Source organism: Ylistrum balloti, unplaced genomic scaffold, assembly GCF_031769215.1.
Source record: "Ylistrum balloti isolate Yb309-2 unplaced genomic scaffold, AGI_CSIRO_Ybal_v1 Utg370964, whole genome shotgun sequence".
Classification (NCBI taxonomy): Eukaryota; Metazoa; Mollusca; class Bivalvia; order Pectinida; family Pectinidae; genus Ylistrum; species Ylistrum balloti.
In genome coordinates this window covers 1,406,369-1,422,163 of record NW_026782542.1, presented here as the reverse complement: position 1 = coordinate 1,422,163, position 15,795 = coordinate 1,406,369, and the positions used below count along the sequence as shown (strand labels likewise).

General features: G+C 37.8%; 1 protein-coding gene across 1 annotated transcript; it reads left to right on the top strand.

The window, feature by feature from the left end:
• The first annotated feature begins 4,218 nt into the window (after positions 1–4,218).
• LOC132559789 (transmembrane protein 53-A-like) lies at positions 4,219–9,928 on the top strand. Its single transcript, XM_060224416.1, has 3 exons — positions 4,219–4,299; positions 8,261–8,506; positions 9,296–9,928. The coding sequence occupies exons 1-3, from the start codon at positions 4,219–4,221 to the stop codon at positions 9,926–9,928; spliced, it is 960 nt and encodes a 319-aa protein (XP_060080399.1).
• The last annotated feature ends 5,867 nt before the right edge of the window (positions 9,929–15,795 follow it).

Below are 15,795 nucleotides of genomic sequence, written 5' to 3'. Positions count from 1 at the left end.
ATACGACACGTTATGTCTATTCATCGTCAGCAAACCAGAACTGATAGCAGAATAATTTGTAAGTAGAAAAAACTTTTTTAAAAATGTCTTCCTCCTTCACTGAATAAACAACGAAAAACTGTTTTATGAAAATGCTAAATGAATTCTGACTTGAATGAAGACTCCATTTAACGTTAGAAAGTAGTATGAATCAGCACAAACCAATTGTTTGCAGATATTAAGAGGCCATGCATTGTACTTCTAAACTATATGCTACGAAGGGGAGGTAACTTCAGCAAGGAACTCGGTTAAATAGATTCAATACCTGTCATTGGAAACCAAACTGAATAGCTCTTTGTGGGATATTCGGTTATCGTTGTACAAAAGGACGCTTATACCGGTTAAAGGTGGATTAAACACTGAAGGGTATTCCGAACAAATTTGAGATATTTTGAGGATCCCTCCTATAAGACAATTAAAATAATTCACACAGTTACTGACGGGTCCATTCTATCACTGGTCACTGTTCACACAGTTACTGACGGGTCCATTCTATCACTGGTCACTGTTCACACAGTTACTGACGGGTCCATTCTATCACTGGTCACTGTTCACACAGTTACTGACGGGTCCATTCTATCACTGGTCACTGTTCACACAGTTACTGACCGGTCCATTCTATCACTAGTCACTGACTTTAACATTCACGCAGTTACTGACGGGTCCATTCTATCACTAGTCACTGACTTTAACATTCACACAGTTACTGACGGGTCCATTCTATCACTGGTCACTGTTCACACAGTTACTGACGGGTCCATTCTATCACTGGTCACTGTTCACACAGTTACTGACGGGTCCATTCTATCACTGGTCACTGTTCACACAGTTACTGACGGGTCCATTCTATCACTGGTCACTGTTCACACAGTTACTGACCGGTCCATTCTATCACTGGTCACTGTTCACACAGTTACTGACGGGTCCATTCTATCACTGGTCACTGTTCACACAGTTACTGACGGGTCCATTCTATCACTGGTCACTGTTCACACAGTTACTGACGGGTCCATTCTATCACTGGTCACTGTTCACACAGTTACTGACGGGTCCATTCTATCACTGGTCACTGTTCACACAGTTACTGACGGGTCCATTCTATCACTGGTCACTGTTCACACAGTTACTGACGGGTCCATTCTATCACTGGTCACTGTTCACACAGTTACTGACGGGTCCATTCTATCACTGGTCACTGTTCACACAGTTACTGACGGGTCCATTCTATCACTGGTCACTGTTCACACAGTTACTGACGGGTCCATTCTATCACTGGTCACTGTTCACACAGTTACTGACGGGTCCATTCTATCACTGGTCACTGTTCACACAGTTACTGACGGGTCCATTCTATCACTGGTCACTGTTCACACAGTTACTGACGGTTCCATTCTATCACTGGTCACTGTTCACACAGTTACTGACGGGTCCATTCTATCACTGGTCACTGTTCACACAGTTACTGACGGGTCCATTCTATCACTGGTCACTGTTCACACAGTTACTGACGGGTCCATTCTATCACTGGTCACTGTTCACACAGTTACTGACGGGTCCATTCTATCACTGGTCACTGTTCACACAGTTACTGACGGGTCCATTCTATCACTGGTCACTGTTCACACAGTTACTGACGGGTCCATTCTATCACTGGTCACTGTTCACACAGTTACTGACGGGTCCATTCTATCACTGGTCACTGTTCACACAGTTACTGACGGGTCCATTCTATCACTGGTCACTGTTCACACAGTTACTGACGGGTCCATTCTATCACTGGTCACTGTTCACACAGTTACTGACGGGTCCATTCTATCACTGGTCACTGTTCACACAGTTACTGACGGGTCCATTCTATCACTGGTCACTGTTCACACAGTTACTGACGGGTCCATTCTATCACTGGTCACTGTTCACACAGTTACTGACGGGTCCATTCTATCACTGGTCACTGTTCACACAGTTACTGACGGGTCCATTCTATCACTGGTCACTGTTCACACAGTTACTGACGGGTCCATTCTATCACTGGTCACTGTTCACACAGTTACTGACGGGTCCATTCTATCACTAGTCACTGACTTTAGCATTCACACAGTTACTGACGGGTCCATTCTATCACTGGTCACTGTTCACACAGTTACTGACGGGTCCATTCTATCACTGGTCACTGTTCACACAGTTACTGACGGGTCCATTCTATCACTGGTCACTGTTCACACAGTTACTGACGGGTCCATTCTATCACTGGTCACTGTTCACACAGTTACTGACGGGTCCATTCTATCACTGGTCACTGTTCACACAGTTACTGACCGGTCCATTCTATCACTAGTCACTGACTTTAACATTCACGCAGTTACTGACGGGTCCATTCTATCACTGGACACTGACTATCACATTCACAAAGTTACTGACGGGTCCATTCTATCACTGGACACTTACTTTAACATTCACGCAGTTACTGACGGGTCCATTCTATCACTGGTCACTGTTCACACAGTTACTGACGGGTCCATTCTATCACTGGTCACTGTTCACACAGTTACTGACGGGTCCATTCTATCACTGGTCACTGTTCACACAGTTACTGACGGGTCCATTCTATCACTGGTCACTGTTCACACAGTTACTGACGGGTCCATTCTATCACTGGTCACTGACTATCACATTCACACAGTTACTGACGGGTCCATTCTATCACTGGTCACTGACTTTAACATTCACACAGTTACTGACGGGTCCATTCTATCACTGGACACTGACTATCACATTCACAAAGTTACTGACGGGTCCATTCTATCACTGGTCACTGTTCACACAGTTACTGACGGGTCCATTCTATCACTGGTCACTGACTATCACATTCACACAGTTACTGACGGGTCCATTTTATCACTGGTCACTGACAATCACATTTAGACAGTTAATGACGGGTCCATTCTATCAATGGTCACTGACTATCATATTCACACAGTTACTGACGGGTCCATTCTATCACTGGTCACTGACTATCACATTCACACAGTTACTGACGGGTCCATTCTATCACTGGTCACTATTCACACAGTTACTGACGGGTCCATTCTATCACTGGTCACTGACTTTCACATTTAGACAGTTAATGACGGGTCCATTCTATCACTGGTCACTGTTCACACAGTTACTGACAGGTCCATTCTATCACTGGTCACTATTCACACAGTTACTGACGGGTCCATTTTATCACTGGTCACTGACAATCACATTTAGACAGTTAATGACGGGTCCATTCTATCAGTGGTCACTGACTATCACATTCACACAGTTACTGACGGGTCCATTCTATCACTGGTCACTGACTATCACATTCACACAGTTACTGACGGGTCCATTCTATCACTGGTCACTATTCACACAGTTACTGACGGGTCCATTCTATCACTGGTCACTGACTTTCACATTTAGACAGTTAATGACGGGTCCATTCTATCACTGGTCACTGTTCACACAGTTACTGACAGGTCCATTCTATCACTGGTCACTGTTCATATAGTTACTGACGTCACTGGTCACTGTTCACACAGTTACTGACGGGTCCATTCTATCAGTAGTCACTGACTATCACATCAATGTGCAGGACCCACATCTTCTACTCGTCTACACGTAAATGAGAAATGGAAATACTGAACAAGATATTATAGGAAATCGGAGGGGAAAATGTAAACAATATATCAAAATGTGAAATGTAAAAAAAGAAAGATTTAAACAAGATAATTGAGATAATCAGAAGACAATAATATTAAATGTTCTGTTTACATCTTCCATGTCATATCCAATAAGGAAAGATAATGGTGCCCAGGTAGAGGTTCAGAATGTACTTACTTAAACAGGAAGCTTTGTTCCACAAACATCACTGTTACCCCGGAAATACTCACGAGCGAGTTAATGAAGTTCTGATCACTGTTCAGAAAACTGTTAACAACTGTAAAATTAAGGAATCAAATGTATTTGTTGAAACTGTTCCAATCCCAAGCTGTTCGATGGGAAATGTATAAAAGCCCAGTACATTTTGGAGAATTATCATACTTAACTTTTGTCACACATACATAAGTTGATCTTGTACTTTTTTCAGTTTAGTGTAAATTATCATTACTTTTGTCATATATATTAGTTAATCTTAATTGATACAATTACAGGATGGCTAATCAACACAACCTTGCCTCAGACCCAGTCAATGTTGTAGCCAAACAGATCATGAACCAGATCACCAACAAATGCGTAGAATCTGTCCAACCCATGCTTCATTGAATTTGAATTTTGAACTAAGCTGCTTTTGACTTGTCGTTATCTCTCTACCAGCTTTTTCTCTAGTAAAACATTACGTAATTATGCTTATGTTTATATATTGAATCTTTATTAAGGTGATATCATCGAGCGACAGATGTATATATATAACAAGCTTGCCGAGTAACAATCTTCCAGTGGTGTTAGTTGTACCGTAATTGACCTTTCCGATAATACAACTGTCGTGCAATTATAACAGTGCGGGAAAAGTTTTACTTTGTATAATATTGTTTGTACACATGCATTAGTAATGTTTACATCTACACCAATTCATGTTGTTTCACAATAAAGTCACTATCCGATACTCCTGATGTTCTTGTTTCTGTCCTTATAGAAGATTTGTAACTGATATGACACGCAATGACTCCATCGTTAAACATGCATCACGTTTAACACCACATAATGCTTTTGTCCATATAAGGGTATCACGCCTATCAGAAACCATACTTAGAAATAAATCCCATTGATATGTGAAGAACTGCATCCCTAGTCACGGTTTCAGTATAACTCAGACATGCGAGGGACACAATTGTTCAGAAAAGGACGGCAGGAGTCTGTCGAGAAGGTTAGTGTTATGCTGTTTTAGGTGTATTTTCCTGTTTTTAAAATGATTTTATCGTTGATAAGAAATAAATAAAAACAAACCAATCTTTCTACCGCAATACAATTCAGTATAGTTCAAAACCATATACTTTTACTCCCTTTTGAACATTTTTGAAAACAGAGAGCTTCAATAAAAGAGGAATGCATGCGTACTTCAATTCGGAATGCTGTGGTATGGTAGTATATGTATATTATAAAAAAAAATAATTTATTCCTACGGAGGAGACATTTTCATGGTCGGATGCTCAAGATTGATCAAATTCTGTTAATTTTTTTCCAAACTCATTATTTGAATAAAAATATTAGTAATACTTAAACACAAAGTCTTGTACTGTGTACAATCTACCACAATTGATGAAAGGTCTGTACGTTCATCTCTAACATTTTTTTACTTCTGAAAAAACATAGTCATATATGCTTGTATCCATAATTCGTTATGAAAGTGAAATTTTGAGTTTGCATCTGTGCTTTGACTCAGAAATTTTCTGTTACACAAGGACTGAACATCGCTCCGCATGTTTTATATGGGCTCGTCGGCTATAGTGCAATACTGATAACCATACGATAGAGAAATATCGTCAAATTTTTAACACAAAAGAAATAGTAGCTGTTCATTTTCTAGAAGGGCGAATGAGTTTGCTCCTCTTACTCAAACTAATATAAAATAAAATAAAGATACATACAACTTGTACTGCAGGTCATCTGCGGTAAAAGTGGAAGAACTACAGTATTGTTTACGGTTTGGTGTGTACGAAGGTAGAGTACTAAGTATATGGCATGACCTTGTGGAATAATGAAGAGCCATCATTTTTCGATAAAAGTCCTTTCATCACGATGATGTCTTACATGCTAGATAAACTGATTTTTCTCTACATGAAAAGGAAATCGTGTCTAGGTCACGTTCACCGGAAACCAACATCCGGATCAATTGTTCCAGCTCGGGATGAATGTCTGTCTGCATAAGTTGGCGTTATGACATAAAGTATGCTGGCATTTACAGGAAACGTTTTTCGTGGACTAGATAAGGTGAGTTACTTTTTTTCAGGATTCTTTATGTAAATAGTGGCTACTACTTTTAATCGTTGATGGAAATACACGGAAACATTTACATTTTGAAATTGTGATTTAAATGTAACTCCTTCATCTAATGAAGTCTAGTCATTGGTTATCTATCGATTATAACTAGGATGTATTTCTCTGACATTTACACGTTGTTAAATCAGTACTAATATCTTAATATACTAGTAGCTGCGATATCGTTACTCATGGCGAGTTTTAGCTCTATGGGCTATCATGCTAATTAGAGAATTCATCTTTAATGAGTTTTGTAAACATCAGTAAGTATGTTGCTTTATAACAAAGTGGATTTCATTGTCTACTGGATTGCTGGTAAGTAAGTTTAGACTTTTTATACATAGTGTACATACTCAAATTCGTCATGTTCATTTCTGAATTGGAAGGTACTGCTTCACAAATGTAGATCGATTAGACAATGGACATAGTGGAAAGGCTTTGAAAAGTGACAGGAGACTCATCCGCAGGTGTCAGCATGCTTGTTTAAGTTGGACTGGTATTTATTTAGCATTCTGCATAGAATTATCCATTTAAGACAGGAGACGACACCATGTGATATTATAATTCAATTTAGTTGTGATATTACACATGATTGAAGTACAATCCTCTCTAGTCATGACTATTACCGACAAACTCACTTGGAAGCGAAGAAAACTGCATATGTAAGATTATTATTATAGTACAGTAAAACTCACTTGTGTCGAACACGCATGAGTCGAATACATCAGATGAGACGAACGTTTCGTTAGGCCCCGATTTTTTCTCCTCTTTATCTTAGTAACCTAAACACGGATGAATCGAACACTGTTGAATCGAATATTGTGGTTGTGTCGAATATATTTTGTGGTCCGTCCCTTCTAAATCGTACAAAAAATTTCATGTTTTTGTCGAACATTCAGACGCCACGTTGTCCCATCGACTTCGACTTATCCGAGGCTTACTGTATTCCTCATCTCACGTTTTGGTGACAGATTGGAGCATGTCGTTATTTTAAATCGATCAAAAATCTACTTCAACAGGAAAGATAGCCATATTTACATGTAGGCTAGCATCAAAATCATCGCATGACAACGACTCGTTATTCTAGAACAAAGAATTTGCACACTTCTCCACTAACACGAGGATTACAAATGCAGATCGTATAACAATGCAAAATGATAAGCGACCTGTGAAATAGTTGTTTACCTGGACCAGAACTGTTTCTACCGATTACACAATGGGATGACCCTGTTAGAGGACCATTGAATAAAGTTAGTTATCAGTGACAGATCTGTTATTCTCTTACCTTAGACGAGTGTATTAACGCTACAAGTGAGATGAAATTTCCATGTATTGACACACTGTTCAACACAGTATAACGTCACTACAATAACTCATTTAGGTTACGTCAGCAATTCTATAACGTCACGTCAACAATGGCCAAAAATGCCCTAACAACAAAATATACAAGTATAGAAGCCAAAAACTGTAAAAAATTATAGATATATATATATATATCGGCAAGCCGTGTATTTGCCAATTACATAACAGATTAAGTTCACCCTATTTCATCCACAAGGGGTTGAACTATTCTATAATTCATCAGTTCAGAAAACATCACAAGCTAACATTTCAAAAACAGGCATATACTATCCGGGGAGTCTTTCTTGTATTGTCGACATCTACCTTGTTTACTGGTCCTTAGGACAATAGCCATTGTATATGTCTCTCCTCTGATAACAACAACAACTTCATATTTGATTAATATTGTTTCGTTGTATATTGATAATTATGAGGCACCATTCTTTTCTTAAAGCCTTTGTTGTGTGGAAAATGAACGTTTGGGGAACTTTGTAGACATATTTCTGTTGAAGAAGTGGTAGTTAATCTTAAGGTTTATCGTTATCTGTTGTTAAACGAAATATGAATTTTCATATTTTGAGTGAATAGGTGCGGTTGCTAGTAACGGGTTCCTGTTGCATACTGTTTATCCATTTTATTCTGTGCCTATGGGGCTCGTCTTTCTCACGTTCATCTCATCTGCTCCCTTCACTTCATGAGCACAGGTTGCGTATGCTCCTCAGCAGCCATAACCTTCATAAATTGTTTTGATGATCATGGAAAATGCGATGTGTGTCAAGTGAATGATAAAGAAAAAAAAGATGCTAAAAAGAGGAGGTTGTGATATGGATGATGTCTTCCTCAATTTGATCTTTGATATACTAATTTTTGATCACAGGGAAAAAGGTTGATACCGTTGGTGTTAAGGACATGTCACAACTGCAAGCCAATCGGTGAAGTAACGCGAGTGTGGACACAGAAAATTGACCGCAACCTCGAGCTGCGAGCACTTGCCCAAGATGGCGTCGTACAGCACGCGCGTCCTCTGACGTTGTTGTTTGGATGGATGCTTGCTAAGCGCAAACACTTAGAGAAGTACGAGGAGTACTACCTAAATAGGGGCTACAACGTTCTCACTGTGTCAGTAAGTAGTATATCGCAGTGAAGTATATGTATTGTCCAATGAAAATTCAAACCATAAAAAGAACAGCATTCAATGCGACTGTTAAATACTCTTTAATTTCGCTGTTCATTTCACGAGGTAATATATACACCTTTTCTAGAATCAATAACGAAAAATATTGGTAAGCTGCTTCAAGAATGTTGATTGTGAAAAGGGTAAAGAACTCTTCTGGGAACTTTTGCCGATTATCTTCTTTTGTGTTTTTTTTTTTCACAAATCTGAAACTTTTGTTTTGAGCCATTATGATACGGTAAATGAAGCTTAACTCCTTTACCAGCAGCAAATGTTATTTTATCAGCAATTCTGCATATCAAAGTGTGAGCCCTTTATAGATTTGTTATTTGGTGAATAGGTCGGTTGATAAAAAAGGCAAAAAGAATGGATACGTAGATTCTTCTTATCTTTGTTCATACTGTCACCGTAAAACTTTTCGCGGGGTGTTAATTTCGCGATTTTTATGGGTATACTATACGCATGGAAGTTATTTTCGCGATGAATTTGCATTTTATTTCGTCTAAAAAATTAAAGCAAATCACAAAATATTACGCGCGGGGGAAATTTTCACGATCTAACGACCTTCGCCTAATCAACGTAAATTTCCCCCTCGCGTATATTTACAGTACTTTGATCAACTGTTCTGCTTTTACAAATTGTTCAGCTTTGTGTCTCGTAGAGATTACTGTTACGAACTGTTTAACCTTGAACATAAATTGAATCCATAAAATTATTGAAAAGGTTTCCGCATTTTAGGGTTCTCCCATGGATGTTTTAAAGCCAGCAAGGGCTCAGGGAATTGCAAGCAAAATTCTTGCACACATCGATGACCGAACTCGTGAGCATGGCGACCAGCCAATCCTTCTTCATGGATTTTCGGTAGGAGGTTATCTGATTGGTGAGCTTCACGTGAAACTTAATACTGAGAAGACAGTAGCACGTGACTTACTAATAGCACAAGTCTTTGATAGTCCCGTCGACGTAGACGGTGTGCCAATAGGATTTTCGACATCTATGACCAATAATCCAGTCCTTAGGTTTATAATTTGGTATTCATTAAATCTGTATATGGCAATATTTAAGACGAATGTTTCACAATTTCGCAGAGCGTCGGAAGCTTTCAAATTCAATAAGTATAAAGTACCTTCACTGTTTCTATATTCCAAAGCGGATTCCGTGGCAAGTTTTGAAACAGTGGATGGTTTTACAGAAGGCTTCAAGCAGCGAAAGATACCGGTTGAGAGTAGATGCTGGCCCGACTCACCCCACGTGAGTCACTATTACTGCTACCCTAAAGAATACATCGAAACCCTAACGTCATTCTTGGACACGTATGCACGTAATGCTCCTGCTAAAGTCATGGGTAAGGTGAAGGACACAATAAAATGACAATACAAGGAGTTTGAATGATCATTGGGCAAATCATGGTCATGTATTTACACAATGTATGTATGATGTCTGTGTATCATAAAGATGTGATGATCAAGAACGGATCCTGTTTCCATTCCGGTGTATAAAACATCACCGGGTGAATTTCAAGCTACTTACGGATTCAGTAAGAAACAATGCCCTACCTACACAACGAAACGACCAGACAACTTTCCACCAAGCTGTATGATAAGCGTGATGATTTTAATTTCCCGATTGTAAATGTTCAGTTTCTGAATAGAAACATTTCTGCATCCACAAGCATTTACATATTGCAGCTGATACGATATTCAAGGTCATGTTTCCAAATTCCTGACTTTAGTACAAAATGTCGACAGCTGACAAACAAACTCACAAGGGAATTGGAGAAATGCTGGTTGATGGGAAGCTTTGTTATTGTCACAACAATCTTTATTTTATAATTTCTCTGATCGTCATATAGATTTGGATTCTCTTTGATCGCAATATAGATTTGGATACTCTCTGATCGCCATATAAATTTGGATACTCTCTGATCGCCATATAAATTTGGATACTCTCTGATCGTCATATAGATTTGGATACTCTCTGATCGCCATATAGATTTGGATACTCTCTGATCGTTACATAGATTTGGATACTCTCTGATCGCCATATAGATTTGGATACTCTCTGATCGCCAAATAGATTTGGATACTCTCTGATCGTCATATAGATTTGGATACTCTCTGATCGTCATATAGATTTGGATACTATCTGATCGCCATATAGATTTGGATACTCTCTGATCGCCAAATAGATTTGGATACTCTCTGATCGTTACATAGATTTGGATACTATCTGATCGCCAAATAGATTTGAATACTTTCTGATCGTCATATAGATTTGGATACTCTCTGATCGCCAAATAGATTTGGATACTCTCTGATCGCCATATAAATTTGGATACTCTCTGATCGTCATATAGATTTGGATACCCTCTGATCGTCATATAGATTTGGATACTCTCTGATCGTCATATAGATTTGGATACTCTCTGATCGCCAAATAGATTTGGATACTCTCTGATCGCCACATAGATTTGGATACTCTCTGATCGTCATATAGATTTGGATACTCTCTGATCGTCATATAGATTTGGATACTCTCTGATCGCCATATAGATTTGGATACTCTCTGATCGCCAAATAGATTTGGATACTCTCTGATCGTCATATAGATTTGGATACTCTCTGATCGTCATATAGATTTGGATACTATCTGATCGCCATATAGATTTGGATACTATCTGATCGCCAAATAGATTTGGATACTCTCTGATCGTTACATAGATTTGGATACTCTCTGATCGTCATATAGATTTGGATACTCTCTGATCGCCATATAGATTTGGATACTCTCTGATCGTTACATAGATTTGGATACTCTCTGATCGCCAAATAGATTTGAATACTTTCTGATCGTCATATAGATTTGGATACTCTCTGATCGCCAAATAGATTTGGATACTCTCTGATCGCCATATAAATTTGGATACTCTCTGATCGTCATATAGATTTGGATACTCTCTGATCGCCATATAGATTTGGATACTCTCTGATCGTTACATAGATTTGGATACTCTCTGATCGCCATATAGATTTGGATACTCTCTGATCGCCAAATAGATTTGGATACTCTCTGATCGCCAAATAGATTTGGATACTCTCTGATCGCCAAATAGATTTGGATACTATCTGATCGCCAAATAGATTTGGATACTCTCTGATCGTCATATAGATTTTGTATACTCTCTGATCGCCATACAGATTTGGATACTCTCTGATCGCCACATAGATTTGGATACTATCTGATCGCCAAATAGATTTGGATACTCTCTGATCGTCACATAGATTTGGATACTCTCTGATCGTCATATAGATTTGGATACTATCTGATCGCCAAATAGATTTGGATACTCTCTGATCGTCATATAGATTTGGATACTCTCTGATCGCCACATAGATTTGGATACTATCTGATCGCCAAATAGATTTGGATACTCTCTGATCGTCACATAGATTTGGATACTCTCTGATCGCCATATAGATTTGGATACTCTCTGATCGCCATATAGATTTGGATACTCTCTGATCGCCATATAGATTTGGATACTCTCTGATCGTTACATAGATTTGGATACTCTCTGATCGTCATATAGATTTGGATACTCTCTGATCGCCAAATAGATTTGGATACTCTCTGATCGCCACATAGATTTGGATACTCTCTGATCGTCATATAGATTTGGATACTATCTGATCGCCAAATAGATTTGGATACTCTCTGATCGCCATATAGATTTGGATACTCTCTGATCGTCATATAGATTTGGATACTATCTGATCGCCAAATAGATTTGGATACTCTCTGATCGTCATATAGATTTGGATACTCTCTGATCGTCATATAGATTTGGATAGTCTCTGATCGCCATATAGATTTGGATACTCTCTGATCGTCATATAGATTTGGATACTATCTGATCGCCAAATAGATTTGGATACTCTCTGATCGTCATATAGATTTGGATACTCTCTGATCGTCATATAGATTTGGATAGTCTCTGATCGCCATATAGATTTGGATACTCTCTGATCGTTACATAGATTTGGATACTATCTGATCGCCAAATAGATTTGAATACTTTCTGATCGTCATATAGATTTGGATACTCTCTGATCGCCAAATAGATTTGGATACTCTCTGATCGTCATATAGATTTGGATAGTCTCTGATCGCCACATAGATTTGGATACTCTCTGATCGCCATATAGATTTGGATACGCTCTGATCGTCATATAGATTTTGTATACTCTCTGATCGTCATATAGATTTGGATACTCTCTGATCGTCATATAGATTTGGATACTCTCTGATCGCCATATAGATTTGGATACTCTCTGATCGTCATATAGATTTGGATACTCTCTGATCGTCATATAGATTTGGATACTCTCTGATCGTCATATAGATTTGTATACTCTCTGATCGTCATATAGATTTGGATACTCTCTGATCGTCATATAGATTTGGATACTCTCTGATCGTCATATAGATTTGGATACTCTCTGATCGTCATATAGATTTGGATACTCTCTGATCGTCATATAGATTTGGATACTCTCTGATCGCCATATAGATTTGGATACTATCTGATCGCCAAATAGATTTGGATACTCTCTGATCGTCATATAGATTTGGATACTATCTGATCGCCAAATAGATTTGGATACTCTCTGATCGTCATATAGATTTGGATACTCTCTGATCGTCATATAGATTTGGATAGTCTCTGATCGCCATATAGATTTGGATACTCTCTGATCGTTACATAGATTTGGATACTATCTGATCGCCAAATAGATTTGAATACTTTCTGATCGTCATATAGATTTGGATACGCTCTGATCGTCATATAGATTTTGTATACTCTCTGATCGTCATATAGATTTGGATACTCTCTGATCGCCATATAGATTTGGATACGCTCTGATCGTCATATAGATTTGGATACGCTCTGATCGTCATATAGATTTTGTATACTCTCTGATCGTCATATAGATTTGGATACTCTCTGATCGTCATATAGATTTGGATACTCTCTGATCGCCAAATAGATTTGGATACTCTCTGATCGCCAAATAGATTTGGATACTCTCTGATCGTCATATAGATTTGGATACTCTCTGATCGTCATATAGATTTGGATACTCTCTGATCGTCATATAGATTTGGATACTCTCTGATCGTCATATAGATTTGGATACTCTCTGATCGTCATATAGATTTGGATACTCTCTGATCGTCATATAGATTTGGATACTCTCTGATCGCCATATAGATTTGGATACTATCTGATCGCCAAATAGATTTGGATACTCTCTGATCGTCATATAGATTTGGATACTATCTGATCGCCAAATAGATTTGGATACTCTCTGATCGTCATATAGATTTGGATACTCTCTGATCGTCATATAGATTTGGATAGTCTCTGATCGCCATATAGATTTGGATACTCTCTGATCGTTACATAGATTTGGATACTATCTGATCGCCAAATAGATTTGAATACTTTCTGATCGTCATATAGATTTGGATACTCTCTGATCGCCAAATAGATTTGGATACTCTCTGATCGTCATATAGATTTGGATAGTCTCTGATCGCCACATAGATTTGGATACTCTCTGATCGCCATATAGATTTGGATACGCTCTGATCGTCATATAGATTTGGATACTCTCTGATCGCCACATAGATTTGGATACTCTCTGATCGTCATATAGATTTGGATACTCTCTGATCGCCATATAGATTTGGATACTCTCTGATCGCCATATAGATTTGGATACTCTCTGATCGTCATATAGATTTGGATACTCTCTGATCGCCATATAAATTTGGATACTCTCTGATCGCCACATAGATTTGGATACTCTCTGATCGTCATATAGATTTGGATACTCTCTGATCGCCATATAGATTTGGATACTCTCTGATCGCCACATAGATTTGGATACTCTCTGATCGTCATATAGATTTTGTATACTCTCTGATCGTCATATAGATTTGGATACTCTCTGATCGTCATATAGATTTGGATACTCTCTGATCGCCATATAGATTTGGATACTCTCTGATCGTTACATAGATTTGGATACTCTCTGATCGCCAAATAGATTTGGATACTCTCTGATCGTCATATAGATTTGGATACTCTCTGATCGTCATATAGATTTGGATACTCTCTGATCGTCATATAGATTTGGATACTCTCTGATCGCCAAATAGATTTGGATACTCTCTGATCGTCATATAGATTTGGATACTCTCTGATCGTTACATAGATTTGGATACTCTCTGATCGGATAATCAGGAACTTATTTAATGTAAACAAAGTGTCAAACAGCAATATTTTCTAGCTATACGAAATTACAGTTTATCTGTGGTAGACAGAATTTTTTTTATCTACTATTATTTTTTGCCCGTTTTTTTTTGTCTTTATTTTAGTGAAGTGTTTTCTGGGATTGTAGTTCCACAAGAACATATATTCTACTGAATATTTACTCAAATTAAATCCAGCAACATCCGTAACGGTGTCCTGATTGGTTTTTATTTACTCAAAACAAACGCGTGTTTAACCAATACCGCTATTATATTTACTGATAATATCATACTTCAGAGAAAGTTTCAGTTTATTTACTGATAATATCATACTTCAGACTAAGTTTCAGTTTATTTACCTGTTATATCATACTTCAGACAAAGTTATCATACTTCAGACTAAGTTTCAGTTTATTTACCTGTTATATCATACTTCAGACAAAGTTTCAGTTTATTTACTGATAATATCATACTTCAGACAAAGTTTCAGTTTATTTACTGATAATATCATACTTCAGACAAAGTTTCAGTTTATTTACTGATAATATCATACTTCAGACAAAGTTCCAGTTTATTTACTGATAATATCATACTTCAGACAAAGTTCCAGTTTATTTACTGATAATATCATACTTCAGACTAGTTTCTGTTTATCTAATGATAATATCATACTTCAGACAAAGTTTCAGTTTATTTACTGATAATATCATACTTCAGACAAAGTTTCAGTTTATTTACTGATAATATCATACTTCAGACAAAGTTCCAGTTTATTTACTGATAATATCATACTTCAGACAAGTTTCAGGATATTAACTGATAATATCATACTTCAGACTAGTTTCTGTTTATCTAATGATAATATCATACTTCAGACTAAGTTTCAGTTTATTTACCTGTTATATCATACTTCAGACAAA